Consider the following 21855-nt stretch of genomic DNA (forward strand, 5'->3'; position numbering starts at 1 on the left):
AGATCTTCATTCTGGAAGGCTGCCTGCGCTCCAACAATTTTTTTCCCTGAAGATGGATTATTTTCCCCCTGTGGCAATTTTTTTTATTTTTAAATTTTTAAATTTTAATTTTATATTGGGGTATAGTTGATTTACAGTGCTGTGTTAGTTTAAGGTGTATAGCAAAGTGGTTCAGTTAGACATATACGTATATCCATTGAAGATGGATTTTTTTGATGATGGAGCGTGTCTCTGCCACACACATTTTTCTGTGTTGTTGCCCCGGAAGTTCTAAGCTCATGAAACCTTCCAGAAGATAAATAGCCCAACAGAAAGAATGACAAGACAACGTAGAGAGTGCCTGCACGTAACTGTCCTTCTTGTGCTACGTTTTCTGTTGGCGTGCAGGACTTACCTCCTCCTGGGGCCACGTCTCTTTCAAGCAAACACAAGGTGTATCCATATTTGTTTTCCAAAACTTCAGGGAACAGACTCAGAGCCAAGTTTTCCTCACTCAGAGATGAAGTGGCCTCACTCTCAAGAGAGCTCCATTTCCCATAGGATATGAAAGCATCGAACTCCTTTTTATCTGAGGAATAAGCACAATAAAGAAAGCAAGCCACATGGGGCTTCCCTGGTGGCGCAGTGGTTGAGAGTCCGCCTGCCGATGCAGGGGACACGGGTTCGCGCCCCGGTCCGGGAGGATCCCACGTGCCGCGGAGCGGCTGGGCCCGTGAGCCATGGCCGCGGAGCCTGCGCGTCCGGAGCCTGTGCTCCGCAACGCGAGAGGCCACAACAGTGAGAGGCCCGCGTACCACACACACACAAAAAGAATGCAAGCCATTGACATACTTTTTACTCTCGTGGCCTACCTACATACACTCGAACCATATGGTAAATGGATAAGAATTAAGATTTGGGATCCTTACTGCACTGATTTATTAAATGAAAAGCAGCATCTGTGTTCATTTCAGAATCACACTGCTGAGGGGTATTGATTATCCACCCAGAATCAGATTCTAATCGATGAGGCACTCCTGCACCTTCACTGACGTCAGATCAAACAGCTGGGGCCTTCTCTGATTAAATCACATGCTCTCAGGAGTTCCTCTGAGCTTTTTTCGCATCTGCAGCGTTGCTGTCTCATTAGTCACACATCAAAGTGGAGTCTGCTCCATCAAAGCGTGATAATACCCAATGAGCAAAGCACTGCAGAGATCCAGTGCATTAGCGAGCTGACAGCACATGTATCTGTGTTTGAATCCCCATATGTAAAATGAGATAATAATAACTCCCCGTCTTGCTTCTGTCAGGGTTGCCTGGGATAATGTATACGAAGGATTTGGCGACTGACTTATAGCAGGCACAAGATAATGTTCCTTCCTTTCCCTTTTAGATGGAAAACTATATTTTGGAACTTGTTTTAGGGTATTTTTAAGGTCTCATATGCCTCTGTTGACTCAACTATTATAAATGCACATAGACTCTGGGATGTGCTAAAGAACCAACTGGCAGCCATAGAAAATCTCAAAAGTTAACCCACGGGCTCTGGAGTTGGACACAGCTAGCACTTTGCACGATGCCCGACAAATAGTGTTATTACAAAGTAGCCAACAGCAGTGCCGTTACTGATGCACTTTGGCAGTTTGTTCAACATGGACCTAAGAGGCTTTAGCTGACAGAAGTGTCAGCAACAGAAAAGGAAGAGGGAAGCAGAGGTGGTCTGGCGTCAAGAGAGGAGGATGCCAAAGAGCGAGGTCCTGGAGGTGCATCTAAGATACTTCTCATTGCCCAGGTGGGGAGGCGGCGGCTCAGGGGGCGTGGCCAGCAGGTACATGCTGTGCAGTTCCTGTGTGACACACCGTAGTCACCCTGATTTTTTCCACATCCCTGTGACACTCCAGCAAACTAGGATTTTTCTATAACCTGAAAACGTTAAATTTCTTTTGTAATAATATTAGAGAGTGGGAGAATTAGACGATCCCCACAATTCTGACATCCTATGTCTCTCTAAACCTTGGGACAGTCACAGGAAACGGTCTTTTGGCTGAAAAACATTAGATTGGCCACAGAGTGTAATGAATCACTGTGCTTGACCCCTGGGGTCCCAGCCCTTCCCAGGTGTGAAGCCACCAGACCTGCAGGAGGGTCTCAGAGCCCGAGGGTCATGACTTTCTCCATCGTGGAACATCCATTTCTCAAGCCCCTCCCTCTAAGTCAGTTCTGAGGCGAGTTGGGTCATCTTACCCCCGAGGGTCTCATCCTTGTTTTGGTAGGTTCGGTACAGCAGCACTATTTCAATCCAGTACACGTAGGAGAGTGCACCTGCGGTCAGCACACCTGCCAGGGCCGTGACGGTGCCAAGGAGGAGGCAGAGGAACACCACTGCGGAGACGCGGCGGCCGTGAGCAGGTACAGGGGCTGCGTCCCCTCCAACACCCGCCTCCCCTATGAGGCCACGTTCAGGCCAGCCCAGCACCTTTTCCAGCCCTATTATTTTTTTTATCAAAATCTATTGGAAACATTTCTCTTGAATCTGGACACATCTTAAATCACATCTGGAGGGAACTACCATAAAACGAACTCAAGAAAACCCAGGGTAATGGGTCGTTTCTGATTGGGGTGGCCGGGAAACTGACAAAAACTAGTTTTTAAAATTGTTTTCTCCTATAAGCTTCCACACAACCCATTTGTGTCCCTCTTACTGCATACTGTAAATTATTTTCACACGTTATCGACCCTACTAAAGTCTAAACTCCCTGAAGCCCAGAGCCACATCTGACTGGCTTTCTCACCTCCACCATACCTAACACATGGCACCTTTGACCCACCTCTATGGAGCACCGACTGTGTCTTATTTAAGCCTCACAAGCATTCAAAACCTGCTTGTTCTCTCATCTCAACTAACTGAATGAATGAATGATATCACCTTTGTCTCTGAGCATCCTCTTAAAGAAATTTAAAAGCTACTCCTTACCAGGAATTTCCTCTCTAGCTTTAAAAGGCTATGATCTGTGATGTACACATATCACTCCTAAACTGAACAAGAATACTCTTTCTCCCCTCTTTTTTCTCCTTTACTCTCCGACACCAGACCATCACATTCTCTGGATTTGGAAGCCAGGGGAGGAAAATGGGAAAGGGAGCTAGGTCCTAGTACGATAGCTGCCACATAGGGCATGCTCTGTAGGTCTTTGTAGGATGAATGAATGAGTAAGTGAATGAACTAAGGAGTGAATGAATGAATGAACGAATGATAGGCTTTTCCAACACAGCTCCCGTATGCAGAATATTCGTAAGAGGACCAGCTCTGGATCACCAATGTGAAACTTACTAGTTGTGTGGCCTCGGTCAAGGTACTGAAGGAATCAGCACAAGCACGTTGCTTACTTAGAATGTTGTCTGGCATCTAGAGCATGTTAGTGGCTACCATCACTGTGCCTGCTTCCTTGGGAAAGTTCCTCTCGTCCCAGGTGAAAGCAGTTGCATGCATTCTGCAGCCACCTTCAGGCTCACCTCCTTTCTTTTCTTTCAGTTGGATGGACTGGGTAGTGTTCCCAATGGAGTTCTGGGCAAAGCAAATGAACTTCCCGCGAAGATCGCTCTGAGTAACTTCTTTCAGGAAGACAACACGCTCGATGACTTCATTCTTTAAGGTGGATTTAACACTAGGAAAGGAGGGAAAATACCACACCCCTTAAGTAACACAGATTGACACCCATTTGCAGTTTTTGGAACACGTGTTAAGTAGATAACCGCTTGGCTTTCAGAAGAGCTGTGGGATCAGATAGTACAAGGAGATGCCAGAAAGACAGAGGATGCTCAGAGGTGGCTCGTTTTTTATTAAATGATTGAATCAGCTAAGCATCATTCTAAGCATTTACACTAGACTATAATTACTTGCGAGGCTCATCTGATCTTCCTTACTCCAAGAATTCCCCTTGAGAATAGATACAACAATTTAAGAACAATGTTAGAAGTGACTAGCTTCTACTGAGGGCTGTGTGTATCAGGTGGTCCTCTGGTCCCCTGAGCGCTAAATGTGGAGCGAGAGAATCAAATCTCCTCTATGGCTCACCCCACAGGAGCCCCACCAGGTAATGGTGTGATCACCCTTACTTGAGCAGCTCAGAACAGGCAAGAAGGTGGGTGACAATCCAAGGTCACACCGCTGGGAAGTGGCAGCATGATTCCTGGGTCTGTGTCATTCCGCCCTGTCCAGGAAGTGTGAATCTCGGCACTGATTCACAGTTTGGATTCTCTAAAGTTGCCCGTCTGCAGTCTGTCTTCACGTTAAAGAATACTGTCTCTGTGGATGATGTTTTAGGCTGTTTTGTGTGGAGCCTACAATACCCACTCTTATTCACTGGATGCTTCCTGCCTGCCAGAGGCTGTGATAAGCATATCACCTCTACCGTATTTGCTCCTTACAGGGGTGAAGTTTGGCATGGTGGAGGCTCGCAGAGGTTAAGGTTCACATTGCTAAATAGGTGGAAGACAGAGATTCAAACCCCAAAGCATATAAAGTCAGGGCATACTCCCTTTACCATGCTTGACTACCTTCAAGTTTGATGCAGTATCAGCTTAATATGGGACCCAATGAGTTCCCTTGTCTTAGAGGTTCTTTCTAAATTTGACCCATCCTTTAGTTTTTGAATGATGTATACTCTTCAAAGTGATATTACATTAGTCTGTTGAAATGTTTTAAAAACCAGGAGGAAGTGCTTAATACAGAGGCTATTACTTTGGAACAGATGTTGGGAAAATGAGGGACTCTAGCTCCAAATGTCTAGAGTTTTACTTTCCATTGAGCCAAACTGTCTTCCCAGTAAATTCTTCCCAGTAATCTGGGTTGCAAACTCAGTCTAGTTTCTCATACGACTTAACAGCGTCCAAGTACTTCAAGACAGAGATTCCACATTACAACAGTAATCGGATCTACGGGAAAGAACGAGGGTGGCTGTAATTGGCAAATGTCTGGGTAAATATAAGACTAGTTCTTTCTTTAATTTCTTTAAAAGTTAGAGTTTAACATATGCAGACAACAATAAATTGATACCTCAGTTACCAATATCCTGCCATTTTTGTATCATTTAAGCCTTCACTAATTCCCTACCTTGAAGTGCACAATGTCTAGGTGTATACTTTTTTTTTTTTCCCTCATGCATGGCATGAGGGATCTTAGTTCCCCGACCAGGGATAGAACCCGTGCCCCTGCGGTGGAAGGCGGAGTCTTAACCACTGGGCCACCAGGGAAGTCCCTAGCTGTATACTTTTGACAAATGGTTATTAGGGTATAGAACATTTCCAACTTCCCAGAAAGTTCTCCTGTATCCCATTCCAGCCAATGCCTAGCCTACCAGAAGGCCAGAAGGAATAACAGCTCTGATTTTTTTCACCTTAGATTAGTTTTTCCTTCTCTAGTTAGTTTGTTCTTTTTATCGCTGAATAATAATCCATTGTATGAATGAATGTAACCGTGTTTTAATTTTTGACTATTGTAAATAAAGCTGCTGTAGATATGCCTAAAAAAAAAAAGAAAGACAGCTATCTCACCTCTGGGTCTCCTTTTCCAGGTTGGATTGCATTAACTATTCCTCATTTCTCATATTTTCGGTCAGATCGCTTATTATTGTGCCATTTTCTCTGCATACGCTCCGGACTGCTAAGGACCCCAACACTGGGGCCCTGACTCGGCCCACTCTGGATGGACGGCACAGGGGGGATGGAGAACGGCTGGCTAGGGTGCAGAATCCTTTCCCGTTTGTTCCATGTGCCGAGTCTATTCAAGCAGCATGGGTTGTTATGCCTGCTCGTTAGTTTGGTGGGCAAAGCAGCCACATCAAATTGTTACTACAAATTGAACTATAAAACAACTGATAAAAAATGTAAAAAATAAAATAAAAAGATTATTTTAGAAAAAGGTGGGGGGAATTTCCCGGTGGTCCAGTGGTTAAGACTCAGCACTTTCACTACCTGTTCGGGGAGGTAAGATCCCACGAGCTGTGCGGCCAAAAATAAAAAATAACAATAAAAAAAACCACAACGGGAATATTTCATTCTATGGCCCTCTCTGAAACTGCATTTGGCCCCCAAGTTTAAAATTAACTCACACTTTGCCTTTCTATACTTTTATTCGCACGACTAGGTGGCGCTAGTGGCCACACCAACTCCATCTGTTTGTTCAGCTCTGTGTGTACATTTCAGGGGGTTCTAAAGGTGAAAGCTTTTAGTGTGAGTTGGAAAGAATAAGTCCGCTAATTTCCTTCTTACCTTCTCCCCTCAGGTGTTGGGACTTCCCACTCCTGGTCAGAATCTTTGACGTACCATCTTATCACAGGCTTAAAGTTTATTTCGAAGCCAAATCGGGCCGTGCAGTTAAGAGTTAAAGGCTTTCCTGAAAAAAGGGGCCACAGAACACAGGAAGGAAGCCCGTGAGAACACTTTGTCCTGTGCAGGAGGAAGACACCGTCTGGAAACTGTTCCCTGAGGCAGTCAGGTTCGCAGGTAAAACAGGTGTGCCAGACAAAGCCAGACGTCTACCTGTCTCTCATTTGGAAACAGGTAAAACCAGGGATGTTTGTCTCTACTGGGCAACTCTTAGATCTCAAACCTGTGACTACATTTCTGCAAAGGAAGATTGGCACGGTCACGGCACTACGGGTTCTGATGTGGTGTAAGGACAAACACCAGGAAAATGAGCAGGGTGCCAGTAAAGAAATAGTAACTAGTATTTGCATATATTAAATGAAAATCCTGAGGTTTGGGCGGCATGTAGTTTAAAGAAGAAAGTATTTAGATATTCAGCTGAATATTTTGAACGATACACTGTGGACGGACACGCATGTTACTACGCTACCCTCTTTCTGCCCATTTTCTCTGTAAGGGGTATCCAGATATGCCCTGCCTCAAACTCAATTATTTTAACCATGAAATGTTTAGGGACTCCATTTGAAAACTCACCTTTGCACCTTAATAATGCTTTCCCCACAGTAATACTTTAAAATTCATTGGTACCTTGTGTAACTTGGCTATTTTTGAATTAATTAATGTTTCCCCTGCTTCTTTCCTCTTTCCTTTCACTCTTGTGATTTTGCCCGTACTGTTATTTCTCTTTCATAATCAGGATACACCGCTACCGCCACCTAGTGGTGATTTACCATAATATCTCTTTTTACATTTCTTTCTATAATGATAAACATCTTATTAGCATTTAAAGGAAACCACCACCCAGTGGTCTTTTACCATAGTATCTACTTTTACCTTTCTTTCTACAACGATAAATATCTTATTAGCACTTAAAAGAACACTTATTTTATTGAAACAACCAGTTGGTTTTGAAGAGAACAGTTCTTATTTGGCTATGTGGGAAGATGTAGATATTATTGAAGCTGACAAAATCAAAGGGGACCACAGGAAGTCACTTTCCCCCTCTACCCCAAAGAAGACACTAATTTGGAATACAACTTATTTGAGCAAGGGTTGTAGTATTCTCCTACAATTTATCTTAAAGGCTAGACCAAACACTGTATTCGTAAAGGTTAATGCTACCTAAGTTGGTTAACTGATTAAATTTATAGATTTAATCAATGAACCTAACCAATCTGTGTAACCCACTGTTCCTGGGTGGAGTAAGGAAGAATCTTAAAAAAAAAAAATCTGTTGATCATGCCTAACATACAAGTCACCTAATATATCAATACATCATCCCATATTTCTCAATGCGACCTTGTGAGGTCAGTTTTATTTTGTCTAGTTACAGATTTATAACCTGAGGCTTCAAAAGATTAAATAGCTGTATAAGATCACAAACCGAGTCAGTGGCCGAATCTAGATTCACCCCCAATTCTGCTTAATTTGAAATCCCGAGGCTCTTCATTGTAACACACTTAGACCTGCTCCCAGAAGCAAAATATCATTCAAGGGTGATGACACCACCCACCTTACCAAGTTCTACTTCCAGGGTGTCCTTGATGGGATCCAGAATATCTGGTTTGAGATTAGTGTTTTTCACTAAAAATGAAAATAAAAATTATTATTTGCACTGGGAAATCTGAAGGCCTGCTTCCTGAAGATTTGAACAGACGGTCACACTTTGATCTAAATGTTTTGGAACTTCCTTTTCAAATTTCATCCATAATGTACAAGGCTAGAGACTCAAGTTTCCATGTGAAAATCATGCCTCCAGAAATGACTGTGACATCAGGTTGCAGGTGCTAGCGAAACGTGAGTCCTCGATAAATCCGTACCCGCCCGGGGGGTGGGGGGGAGCCTTCTTCCAGGCCAGCCCCGCGGGCCCATTGCAGATGGGAAACCCCGCCCCATGTTCTCCTTCAAGTTTGTCTTCTGGTGCATCCGGCTGAATAATCCCACAGGAAGGAGGACGCACCTGAGAGAGTGCACAGGTTATAGCCAGATTGGAGCCCACCCTCCCTCCATCCTCAAACTCACGGTTTGTTTGAAAATAAAGGTGAGCTCAGCCCTTCATGAATCATTTTATCCCTCAACTTCCTGCCACAAACTTTCACATATGCCTCCACTGTCAAACTCCCTCCTGAAGATGCCCCATCTCCTAAGAAAGGAAACGTCATCACCTCTCTTCTGGAATTGTCCTCTCTTAATTCTCAGGGACCTCCTTCCCTCAATTACATTATCTTCCTCCTGTATCTCTGACTCTCTCTCTCTCTCTCTCTCTCTCTCTCTCTCTCCTTCCCATCAGCATTTATCCACTCTCAGTCTCTCCATCTTAAAAAAAAAAGAGGAAAAAACCCTTCACCTTATACCCCTGCCCCACTCATTCCCCTTCATTCCCAGCCAAGTTGTTGAAAGAGCGCTGTGTGCTTGTTTCCTCCCTCCCTTCCCCTCCCGTGAAGTCTGATTTCTGCCCCCATCACTCCACTGAAACCGCTTTGGCCAAAGTCGCCAGTGACCTCCTTGCACCTAAATCCACTGGGCACGGCTGAGTTTTTTTGGTTTTTTGGGTTTTTTTTTTTTTTTTTGCGGTACGCGGGCCTCTCACTGTCGTGGCCTCTCCCGTCGTGGAGCACAGGCTCCGGACGCGCAGGCTCAGCGGCCGTGGCTCACGGGCCCAGCCGCTCCGCGGCACGTGGGATCTTCCCGGACCGGGGCACGAACCCGCGTCCCCTGCGTCGGTAGGCGGACCCTCAACCACTGCGCCACCAGGGAAGCCCACGGCTGAGTTTTTAATCTGCTTATTTCCCTCTCGGTAGCACTGGACGCTGCTGGGCACGCTCTCCTCTGGGGGTGCACGTTTCTGTGCGCTGAGGCTCGCCTCCCCCCTCTCTACTGCCTCCCCTGAGCGTTACGGGTTTCTCCTCTGCGCCTCTTGTGAGTATCACGTCTCCCCGGTCTCTCCTTGTGGTCTTCCTTCCGCCTACTCTCCTTGTGGGGCAGCTCACGCTCCAGGCCTCCCTTCCCTATGAAAGTTCTTGGCCCTCAAAATGCTCTCTCGCCTATTTCATCAATTTCACTTGCTTTACCCACTGGTACCCACTTGCTGATGTAAATAATGACCTCCCTCTTCCCAAATCCAAGGAGCAGTTCCCAGGCTTCACCATATGAGGCCGTGCATCGCTCCCTCTTTCTTGGGACACTTTATCGCTGAGCCCTGGGATAGCTACTCTCTGTTCTTACACGGGATGCTTCTCCACCCCCGTGCCTCCCAGTGCTGGATGTTCTAGGCTCTCTCCTCTCTACACTCCATCCCCACGTGACCCCATTCTCCCTCGGCTTTAGATACCGTGCCGGCGGCCACCCTCACATTCACATCTCCCGATGTAGCAGCCTGTATGCCTGACTGGTGTATCCAAATACCCATTTGTCATGGTGACTTGATGAATCAAAGTCCTTTCAAGCTTAACACTGAATTTCTTCCTCAGACCTGCTTCTCTTTCAGTATTTTTGCTGTCTCATTACATGGTGCCACTGTTTACCAACTCATCATGCCAGAAAAGTAATCTGTCATTGATTTCCCTCTTTGATCTTGCACATAAACTCCATCAACATGTTCTGTTGACACACGCATAAAGCCATTTCTAATCACCTCTGCTAAGTCTACTCAAAGAGTGACCAGAGACATCTTTTTAGAACATGACTCAAATCTGCTGCTCCCCCGACCCGTGCCTTACACCAGCCCTTATGTATCCCATCCTACCCCTTCCACTTACATCCCATCCCATCCTATTCCACCACTTCCCATCCAATCCCATCCCACCCCTTCCCATCCCATCCCATCCCATCCCAGCTTCTCTCAGTATGTTACAGAAAGTCCACCTCGTTGCCCAGCGTAAAACCTGGCTCTCATACTGGACCCCTCCTTTTCCCTCTTTTCACTCCCAATCCCCAAAGCCTTTCACGTGTAACTTCCTAAGTATTTCTGGAGTTTGCTCTCTTCTCTCCACCCCTACTGCCCCTCCTAGTTCAGGCCACCATCAGCAGTTGCCTGCTTGACCCACAGCAGCCTCCTAATTCTTCTCTCTGTCTCCCTTGTTGCCCCCCCACCCAAACCCATGTTCTATATAATAAGCAGAGTGATCTATCTCAAATCCAGATCTATTCATGACACTCTCCCACACAGAACCCTCAATGGCTCCCCATTTTTCCTTGGATAAAGTCCAAACTTACTAGAACAGTGTGATGTCTGTTCTGCTTCCAGATACCCTCAATTGACCTCTTTCTCCCTGGAAAGCACCATGCTGTCTCTCATCTCCTGGATGTTAACTATGCTGCTCCCTCTGCCTGGAACGGCATCTTTTCCACTTTCACTGGGCTAGTTTGTCCTCACCCCTCAGTTCTCACCCAGCCTAGGGGTACCCAGGTCTGGGTTTGTGTGTCCCCCACATGCCCCGCTGCTTCCCTTTCTCTCCACTCATCACACCGAACTGTAGTAGCCTGTTTCCTCTCTGTCTGCCCCACGAGACAGTAAGTTCTGGGAGGCCAGAGAAAGTGTCCAGGCGCTCATTCTTACAACCTGAGCACCAAGCCCAGTGCCTGACACATATCACATGTTCCACAAATACTGGCGTAAGAATGAATAAATGAAAGAACGAATGAGTAAATAAGGAAGACAGGAATGATGACAGAGAGGACTTAAAAAGATGTGACAGAGGTTGCAAAGCATCCTCTGGGAGAGAGAAGAGCAGATTCTGCCACTGAAAGTTTGATGGGCGAGTTATCATGCCCGAGGGGAAGAGCAACCACGCTTGGAGGGGCAAGTGGTCCAAGTTGGGTATTTGCCTTCTAACCCCTCATCCAAGCAACAATCTCATATATATTTAAATCGATGAGGTCTAAAGTATTGCAGAGTGCAAGGGCCCGGAAGTAAGCAGGGGAGTTGGACTTGGTCTCAGCCTGCTCCATGTGGTTTGTATCTTGCAATGAAAGAAGAGGAAGTAAAACTGATTACTATATTTACCAAGAGCAAAGTCAACCATTCTGTACGGTTATGTTTTGATATAGGCCATGCTTAAATTGATTACATCATACAGTTTATCCATGCTTTACACTTGTAAATCTAATAAGAATGACCCAAGGGAAAGCCTGGGCCAAAAACAGACAAGTCACATAAGAATAAGCTCAATGGGCCAATAAACAAATGGCCAAAGATATTCAACTTCATTACTAGTCAGGGAAACGTAAATTGGTATGAAAAAAAGAGAGTCCACTTGGCACCAAAGTCTGAAACCACCAGATATTCCTTGGGAATAATGGGAATCTGTTCATCGCTGATGCAGGTATAAATTAGCAAAACAATGTCTATGAACAATACCATGTGTTTATAACACAAAACACATTTTATAACATAAAACAATATTCTTTTTTATTACTGGATACATACATATGTAGAAAAAGCATAAAACATAAATGGAAAAAGGATTATAAGCTAAGAGTGGGCTACAGCTGCAAAGAGAGGAAGTGGGAAGGCCTCAAGTTGTATCTGTATTGTTTTGTTTTGACAAAGAAACCGTGAGATGGAAAAACCATTATTAAAGCTCGTGATAGGTACATGAGTGTCACTTATTTCTGGGTGTGAAATATTTAACATTGTTTTTAAATTTATTATGTCTTATGTGTGAAATCTTTAATCTTATTTATTTCTTTACATGAACCTTTAATATTGTTTTTTAATTTTTCACAAAACAAACCAGAATCAATGCATAGAAAACCCAACCTGTGACAACTTGAATATGACCCAGAACTAGGACTTCCTTGGAGGATGGAATCTAGGTTAACGGAAAATTGATGTTCACCAACATTCCAGGCTTTACATGACTGTAGGCTATGACTGTCTCCTTCCTCACCACAGAAAAAGGAAAAATATCACCAAGCCAAAGACGATAACTTTAACTGGGTAATTGGGGTTGAAATCTCAAATACTGAAACCAAAAACCTCACTTACCAATGGTTTTCACTTGAACAACAGCTCTGACTGTCCATAAACCTGAATTATCTGACTGAGTGTAATCGCACACGTATGTGCCCTGGTGATAGTCATAAACGTCATCCACTTCAATTGGGTTGCTTCTTTTCTCAGAGAGTAGTTTTCCATTCTAATCCAAGAGACAAGAAAATTAAATAATTTAACCAGAGAATTACTATTAATATTAAGCTCACCTATAACGAAACTTCACAAATTTGAACCAAGGAAGGGGGAAGGTCAATCTGATATAAGGACATGGCAGAACATAATACCCCCAAGCTATAAAAGATTCTGCTCAAAACTATATCTGTAAGATTCTTACTTGAAACGAGAAGCATTTTCAAAGACAATTACATGTGGAGATCAAGACAGCCCAGCAAGAGCTGTTTAACCTGGTAAAGCCCAAAGCGTGATTCAGGCCCTATGAGAAAACTCATAGTGGTCTAAGTGGTTGATACCCTAAATGAATTTTTTAAAAACACGTATATTTATATTTCTGGAAATCGATATAGATTTTCTGTGTATTGGGATTACATAAAGTTTCTTCTTTAAATAAATTTCACTCGAATAAAAGAAAAAATGTTAAATTGAAAACATTAAGTAAATAACTAAACAGATGTATCTAAATTTGACAAAGGACTGGGATTCAGGAACAATTATTTAACTCCTAGTGGACTCAAAGTTGAGTGAGAACTAAAATTCAATTATGAACATTTCTCTCTCCTACTTAGAATCTCTCATTGACACTCCTTTGCCTTGAGGGTAAAGGCTAAAATTCTTCACAGCTTGATTTTGGCATTCCTTCCCCGACTCATTTTCTGCTTCTGCCCCTCTACCCACCTGTCATTCCCTACATAACCACGTTCTTTCTTAATCAACGTGTCTCCCACCACCTTTCCCCACTGGGAAGGCTGTTGCTCAGTTTTCAAATCCAACTCAAGGGGGTGGCTCTCACGGAGAGAAGTTATCAATTCTCCCCGAGCAGGCTCAGTGACCTCTGCTCCATCATCACGGTAGCCCTTTTATAAATTTTTTAATTTTTTTTGCGGTACGCGGGCCTCTCACTGCAGTGGCCTCTCCCGTTGTGGAGCACAGGCTCCGGACGCGCAGGCTCAGCGGCCATGGCTCACGGGCCCAGCCGCTCCGCGGCATGTGGGATCCTCCCGGACCGGGGCACGAACCTGCGTCCCCTGAATCAGCAGGCGGACTCTCAACCACTGCGCCACCAGGGAAGCCCACGATAGCCCTTTTATAGTAATGATGCATTTGGGTGTCTCCTCCTGTGAGTTGTCGAGGGCAGCCTTTGTGCCAAGATATTTAGCTGGTCCTGGACACACTGGGAGGAATAAACACAGATCCCTTCTCTGAGCGAGCTCTCAGCCTAAGGATGCACGTCTGAGCTGTAAGCCAGAGTATGGTACACTCAGGTGGCTCTGCCTCATAGGAAAAGTAGGGACTCTTCCCCCAGTCTAATCCGAGACTTGAAGGATACGCAGGAATCAGTCAATGCCAACAAGGACCTACTGCATAGCACAGGGACCTCTGCTGAATATTATGTGGCAACCTAAATGGGAAAAGAATTTGAAAAAGAAAAAAAAAAGAAGAAAGTAATTGACATTTTAGGAACACTTGAAGCAAAGCCTGTATGTAGGAAACAAGGCCAAGGTGAAAGGGCTGATGCAAGTAGATGTGTTTGATCTTTGTATCTCCAGGATACAGCAAGCAGGCCAGCAAGAATAAGGTCTTTGTAAATAAGGGGTGAATAAATGCAAGTCAGTTGGAAGAAAGGTTTGGAAGCATAAGAGTCACATGATCAGACATTTTTAGAAAAATGACTGGCAGCTCTTTTTTGACTGTGGAAACTCTTATAAATTTAAGTAAAGGCTATCATAATCACCCTTGTATCTTTAGGGGCTAGGAAGTGGTAGGGGCACAGTAGTATTTATTGAATGATGGGGTATCATTAATCTTATAATCATTAATCCTCTAACCTCTGTATAGCACCTGGCTTTCCAATTTCCTACTAAGAGTATTAGCAATATATCTTTCACCACTGCAGTCAAAAGAAAAGAGATAAACAACAAAAATAACAAAATATCAATAGTAAGAACTCATTACCTATGTAGACTACAAAGTTATTTCTCATGTGTATCTCATATGAACATTCAAAGGATTCTCTGGGGGGCTTCCCTGGTGGCGCAGTGGTTGAGAATCTGCCTGCTAATGCAGGCGACGTGGGTTCGAGTCCGGGTCTGGGAGGATCCCACATGCCGCAGAGCAACTGGGCCCGTGAGCCACAGCTACTGAGCCTGTGCATCTGGAGCCTGTGCTCTGCAATAAGAGAGGCCGCGATAGTGAGAGGCCCGCGCACCGCGATGAAGAGTGGCCCCCGCTCGCCGCAATTGGAGAAAGCCCTCGCGCAGAAATGAAGACCCAACACAGCAAAAATATAAATAAATAAATAAATAAATAAATAAATAAATAAATGAGGCAGAAGGAAATAACTGCCCTTTAAAACAGATTTAAAAAAAAAAAAAAGGATTCTCTGACTTGGTTTGCAGATTCTATGTCTTCCATTTTATAGATGAGAAAACCGAGGTTCTGAAGTTTGTGTTTTGTTCTATACCATATAGCTCGTGAGAGGCCTGAGAATGTATCTACGTTCTTCTGATTCTGAGTTTCATGTTCTGATTGAGGAATTTCCCTTCCCCTTTGCCTGATGACTCATAGAAGCAGAAATTCCCCTCCCCCAAGTCTCTGGTGTGGTTCCTGTGGCCCAAGAAAGAATTTCCAGTAGGTTGGCAAGGAGCTGAGAAGAGGGTCAGAACTGGTCAGAGCTGGGCAGCTGCAGGTAGGAAATAAAACAAGGCCAAGAGGTGGGACTGATGAGGTTAAACATCTATCCAGAACATTTTAATAGGAAGCTTCAGGGCATGGGGTAAAATTCAGAGATGAAATTTCTAGAGAACATGGTAATAACATACAAAGAACAGAAATTGGAGTGGAGGTGTGTCGTAAATCACATGAGAAATTAATGCAGAGGAGGGGATGCAGAGTTGGAACCAGACTGCAGCTGGGCCGTAGGGAGGATGAGTGACTACAGAGTGGGCCTGACTTTTTTTAATAAAAAGATAAATATGGCTTAGTGTGTATCATCAAGACTTCATGGGATGGAACTCAAACAAAACATCAAAGAGATAAGGGGCAAGAAATTTGTGTCAAGAATGATGGGAAGGGCTTCCCTGGTGGCGCAGTGGTTGAGAGTCAGCCTGCCTATGCAGGGGACACGGGTTCGTGCCCTGGTCCGGGGGGATCCCACATGCCGCGGAGCGGCTGGGCCTGTGAGCCATGGCTGCTGAGCCTGCGTGTCCAGAGCCTGTGCTCCGCAACGGGAGAGGCCACAATGGTGAGAGTCCTGTGTACCGCAAAAAAAAAAAAAAACAAAAGAATGATGGGAAGCTGATCTAATAACATAATCACAAATGATCCTAGTACGAAAGAGAAGTGCCAATGAGGCCACACAGGAAATTCTTTGTTTTGCTCAGATGTGAAACAGTCAAGAGCAAAATACAGAAGCAGGAGCATCAATCAGTGTGATCCTGTATAACGAGTGATCCTGTATAAGTCCCAGAGAGGACTGACACACGTGACAACCTGTGGATTGTAGCATTGTACACACCGTAGGAAGTTGCCCAGGACTCTGAAATTTCACAGTGAGAACAATCGAATGGGCCAGTGTATGGACCTTGGAAACAGCTTCCAAAAATTGAATCTAAATGAACTTTACCTCTTCCCTACCAGGAATTGCATCAACCTTTGGTCTGGCAAGTCTCACCATACTTACCAGCTCTCCATGTCCCTGGGCTCGCAGGATGCCACCAGGTGCCAGGGACAAGGAGAACGAGGCCAAAGGAAATGAGAAGTGGCAGGTCTATGTGCGAAAATTCCATGGAACTCAGGGCTCAGAGATGACCCAGCAGCCACGTCAGCACTGTGGCGTGTGAATGAGGTTGACTTAAACCACCAATGGAAAAGTCACTCAGGAACAGTCTTACTGCCACGACATCACAGCCATGTCACAGGCACCCATGTCTCAGTGCCCCAGACCCTTGCAGAAGAGCCTCTCCCACTGCCCTGTGTTATAATTCTGCCTGGTGTCAAAGATTCGTTTAGCTAAAGAACAAAAAACGCCCTCCCATTAACGTAATATCATCTAAGACGAAGTCTGCTTATGCCAAAGCTATTTTTCATTATATTTTTATTTTAATTAATTAATTAATTGACTTATTTTTGGCTGCGCTGCGGGATCTTAGCTCCCCGACCAGGGATCGAACCCGTGCCCCCTGCAGTGGAAGCGCAGAGTCCTAACCACCAGACCTCCAGGGAATTCCCATTATATTTTTATGAATTAGGAAAATATTATTAGAATGAAGAACAGATAATTCCCTTTCTTCTGACTTCTTCATCATTCAATATTTCAGTTAAGAATCTCCAAGTCTAAATTTTTTCAGGTGTCTATAAAAAATATTTTGGAACCCCCCCCCGAGACTACAGCACATGGATTTATTTCGCTTGGTTGTTCTATACAGCCGGCAGGTTCATCCCTGGTCAGCAGTTTCATGTGAATTCAGTACCACCGTGTTTTCATCCTCTCAGCCAGTGTTAGTGTTGTCAGTTTTGAGATGATCTTAAGTGTGAGCCACGCTGCACCTGAGTATCTGTGGTTTAGCATGAAGAAAAGGAACACTGGGTATTATTTCCTGCCTAATGTCATCACTTTTAGTGATACTTCCATGAGGTCTGTGACTTTCCAGTATACTGTCTGGGTGTGTGTGCATGTGTGTGTGTGAGCACATGTACACACACATGCAATTCATGAAACATAACCTAAATAATGACCCGTCCAAATCTCCGTGAGAAGATACAATTTTAACAACAGCTATTGTTCGCCTACTTTTTTTTTTTTTTTTTTGGCTGTACGCGGGCCCCTCACTGTTGTGGCCTCTCCCGTTGCGGAGCGCAGGCTCCGGATGCTCAGGCTCAGCGGCCACGGCTCACGGGCCCAGCCGCTCCGCGGCATGCGGGATCCCCCCGGAGCGGGACACGAACCCGCGTCCCCCGCATCGGCAGGCGGCCTCCCAACCACTGCGCCACCAGGGAAGCCCTGTTCGCCTACTTTTAAGACAGATGCCTAGTCACCATTAAACACATCCTGACGTTTGCAATCAAGGCCCCAGAGAAGAGAAATAAAGCTTCCTTTTGTGAATGTCATAGAACATTAGGGTTTAGTTTATAAGAGCAGTATATGTAGAAAGCTGGCAACGACCATGTGGCTTGTGCTTACCAGAAAGTGAAAATAGCTTTCATTTCAGGGATACAATCATTGAAAATTCAAATGCATTTTCATTTTAAATAACAGGGCAACCTGGTTTGGGAACAGCCTACCTTGACGTAGTAAGGCATCTGTCATCCCAGATTACAAATACTTTTGAATCATGGGAAGTTTTGTTCTTAAGAGTGAACTGAAAATAATGAACAGAACCATCGGCCATTCTTACCAACCTCATTTTAGAGGTTATGAAATTAACGTGTTTCTTTTTTTTAATTGAAATATGTTGACTTACTATGTTGTGTTAGTTTCTACTATACAGCACAATGATTCATTTTACATATATATTTGTCCTTTTTCATATTCTTTTCCATCATAGTTTATTACAGGATATTGAATATAGTTCCCTGTGCTATACAGTAGGATCTTGTCGTTTATCTATTTTATATATAGTAGTGTGTATCTGCTAATCCCAAACTCCTAATTTATCCCTCCCCTCTTTTCCCCTTTGGTAGCCATAAGTTTGTTTTCTATGTCTGCGAGTCTGTTTCTTTTTTGTAAATAAGTTCATTTTTGTCATATTTAGCTTCCACATACAAGTGATAACATATGGTATTTGTCTTTGTCTGACTTACTTCACTTAGTATGATCATCTCTAGGTCCATCCATGTTGCTGCAAATGGCAATATTTCATTCTTTTTATGTCTCAGTAATATTCCATTGTGTATATATAACCACACCTTCTTTATCCATTCATCTGTTGATGGACATTTAGGTTACTACCATATCTTGGCTACTGTAAATAGTGCTGCAATGAACATTGGGGTGCGTGTGTCTTTTCAAATTAGAGGTTTTTCCGACTTTCCCAAGAGTGGGATTGCTGGGTCATATGGTAGTTCTATTTTTAGTTTTTTAAGGAACCTCCATACTGTTCTCCATAGTGGCTGCACCAATTTATATTCCCGTCCACAGGGTGGAGGGCTCCCTTTTCTCCACACCCTCTCCAGCATTTGTTATTTGTAGACGTTTTGATGATGGCCATTCTGACTAGTGTGAGGTGGTACCTCATTGTAGTTTTGATTGCACTTCTCTAATAATTAGTAAGGTGCTTCTTAAATTAGGATTTTATTGAGGGCAGCACATTTTCTGTGTCATTTTAAAATATAAAATTGAGACCTTAAGCACACACTTACCCTCCCTGTACACTTCTTTCTACAAGGGACATAATAACACCAGTTGTCACTGAATCTCAAGAGAATCAAGTGAGGAAATATTGTCTTACCCATTGGTAATTTTACCTCCAGGAGACTCTGATTGCTAAGTTTTGGGGTACAAAAAGTCGACAGATAAACATGGGCCACTTTATGGACTTTGATCAGGGGCAATTTAAAATGATATTTTTATATTAACAAACAGATATCTTGGGAAGTCAGATTTAAAGTTTTGCATGATTTCTTAAAGCAAAGCACTGAACTTCAAACAATTATCATAGGGACTTCCCTGGTGGCGCAGTGGTTAAGACTCCATGCTCCCGATACAGGGGGCCTGGGTTCGATCCCTGGTCCAGGAACTAGATACTACATGCATGTCGCAACTAAGAGTTCACATGCCACAACTAAGGAGGGGGTGAGCCACAACTGAGGAGCCCGTGAGCCTACCTAAGGAGCCCACCTGCCGCAACAAAGACCCGACACTACCAAATAAATAAATAAATATTTTAAAAGCCAATTATTACAAATGTAGGAGGTGATTTAAATTCTATTCCCAGATTCCACCACCCTGGGTCAACTGACATTCCCAGACTTTGGAAGAGATGCTTATGTGGCATTTATATATCTGTTAGGACTTAGAAAAACTATAAAATACAATGGAAGTGTTTTTGTTATGAAGTTTACTCACATGTGGTTCATAACTCAGAATCATTCTGAAACTTGTCTTTTCCAGATTCCTGTTCCCTTTTTCTCTTAGCACTGCCCTCCCTCCTCACTGACTCACCTGTGCAAGACACGTGTCACCCAGGCCACCAGGTGCTTGCCTTAACTGTCTTCCCAGAGGCGTCCTCTTTGGAAAGTATTCCAGTCTCCTACTTCTTTCAGAAACCCTTCAAGACATGCTTGTTGGGTGTTCCTTTCACCCTAGCAATGCCCTTTGCTTTCCAAAGGCAGTAAAATTGAACAAATCTGGTTTTCTGAATGAGTGGGTGTTCATAAGTTTATATCTTAACCTCACATGTAATGGACTTGAACTTTAGAAAATTTTCTGACACTGATCAAAAGGATGGTTCTAATAATTGGAACATTGGACTCTGTGGCTACCTAGGGGAAAACTGCTTTAGAAAGTCAGGTCTCCTCTGTAGGCATGAGGCCAGTCTTTGGGAAGCTCTAGAGCTCAGATTCAGACTCACATTTCTATAAACTACATAAGGAGATGCTACCATAACAACTAAACTCTGGCATCAGTTTCAGTGAAGTCATTCTTACCTGGTACCAGGTCACCTCTGGACTTTGTGTATCACTTTGGTGGCTGAGACTGGGGCAATAAATGGAGCCAATGCTACCAAGAAGAAGGAGTTGTTCATGTGATATGGAGCTCCCACAGGACATATTTGTCTTGGGTTTAACTTCTAAGATCATCTTGACACAACAGGCCTCATCCTTGGGGCTCCTAGGAAAGTTAACAAGGTCCTGTGAACACAGATGTTATATACAGATAGTAAAGGATCTGGTAATGTTTTCAGATAGAAATGTACTTGGGACTTACCTAATCCTAGGTCTACAAATATATGACCCAGCATTATTCATCTCTGTGGTCAAAAAATGAAGGGTGCTCTTGTCCTGGATGACGTGAGGATAGTTTTGTGTAATTTCTACTAGTGGATCTCTGTTTCGAGGTTGTAGGTACCATTGGACATCAGATAGGTTCTTACTACCACTGCAGGGCAAGTGTTCAGAGCTTTGGGTTGGTGAGAGTTGACTTCTGTGGTAGAAATGGGATTTCTGTGGCTCTGGAAAATCACAAAATAAGACAAACTCCTCCCCACACCTTGCAGAGTATGTCCTAAGAAGCTTTCCAGTGGAGCAATCTGAAAACCACAATAAACAAAGGAACATAGAAACACATTAGAGGAATTCTAACATATTTACAAAGAGTACTTGGTTTCACAAGGGATTAAGCTCCCTTGGGTGTCTTTCTCCTTCACGGTTCCCATTCTGTGGGGAAAAGAAGTTCATGTTCTAATTCCCTCCCACTGGTCTTCAGCATCACCAGTAGCAATGGAGGTTTCTTGTTAAACATGCCAACCCACCTTTAATTCCTCTCCAGCTGCTTCCACTGAACACCCAGATATAGTAACTGGGGTCCACACTGATGCTTGGTATCAACTGAAATCTGTTCACCCCAATAATTTCTCCTCCTACCCCCATCTTAAAAGTAGAAAGGAAATGTTCTATATGATTATGCCATGCTGCCGATGTATCCCAGAATACCTGTCACTTTAACCTTGGACCATAACACTCATAAGGTTATAGCATGAAAAGTGAAAAACCCCTACCTGAAGTATTAAATCCTTTAACTTTCCCGCCTGCGATAAGCCAAAGAAATACCCAGCTCAAGTAAAGCATTGTTTTCTCTGGGTCTTGTCATTGCTTCAGGACATTTGTTCTGTTGCCAGAGTGGAGGACATTGTAACTCAGGGCTCCACCCTGAGAATCATCTTCATTTCTGTAAATCAAGAAATGGGAAATGAAGAAATCGGAACCAGTGATCAAAACACAAGTCACACAGGAAGCTTTGAAAGGGCAGGTCCTACCCAACAAACCTTCAAATGCCCACACTTGAGTGGTGTTTTCAACAGTGGGTGGCAGGTCCTGCATATGTCACTTCTTACACAACTAAAGGAGGAAGGACATCTCAGACTCACGGTACTGCTTGCACCTACACTCTGTACGGTGTGGTCTTTTGATGCCATTTCTTTATGGAATCCTTTTTCTTTTCCTAAGTTTCTGACCTAGTACGTATATTTTCATGGGTAATTTGGAAAGAGTTAAGTGAAAGTTTTCCTGAAAAGATCATCCAAGTTGAATGAAAATGTCAGGTTCTCCCCAATCAG

At 43.9% G+C, this 21855-nt stretch overlaps 1 protein-coding gene across 1 annotated transcript in view; it reads right to left on the reverse strand.

Annotated features, from left to right (window-relative positions):
- Window positions 1-21367, reverse strand: part of IL18RAP (interleukin 18 receptor accessory protein) — a 22615-nt gene extending 1248 nt beyond the window's left edge. The window contains 9 exon segments of the mRNA XM_007456842.1: window positions 395-568; window positions 2227-2364; window positions 3496-3647; window positions 6253-6376; window positions 7927-7992; window positions 12398-12548; window positions 20228-20411; window positions 20508-20829; window positions 21298-21367. Coding sequence (XP_007456904.1) covers window positions 395-568; window positions 2227-2364; window positions 3496-3647; window positions 6253-6376; window positions 7927-7992; window positions 12398-12548; window positions 20228-20411; window positions 20508-20829; window positions 21298-21367 — 1381 coding nt within the window.
- Between the last annotated feature and the right edge of the window lie 488 nt (window positions 21368-21855).

Source organism: Lipotes vexillifer, unplaced genomic scaffold (assembly GCF_000442215.2).
Source record: "Lipotes vexillifer unplaced genomic scaffold, Lipotes_vexillifer_v1.1 scaffold777, whole genome shotgun sequence".
Lineage (NCBI taxonomy): Eukaryota > Metazoa > Chordata > Mammalia > Artiodactyla > Lipotidae > Lipotes > Lipotes vexillifer.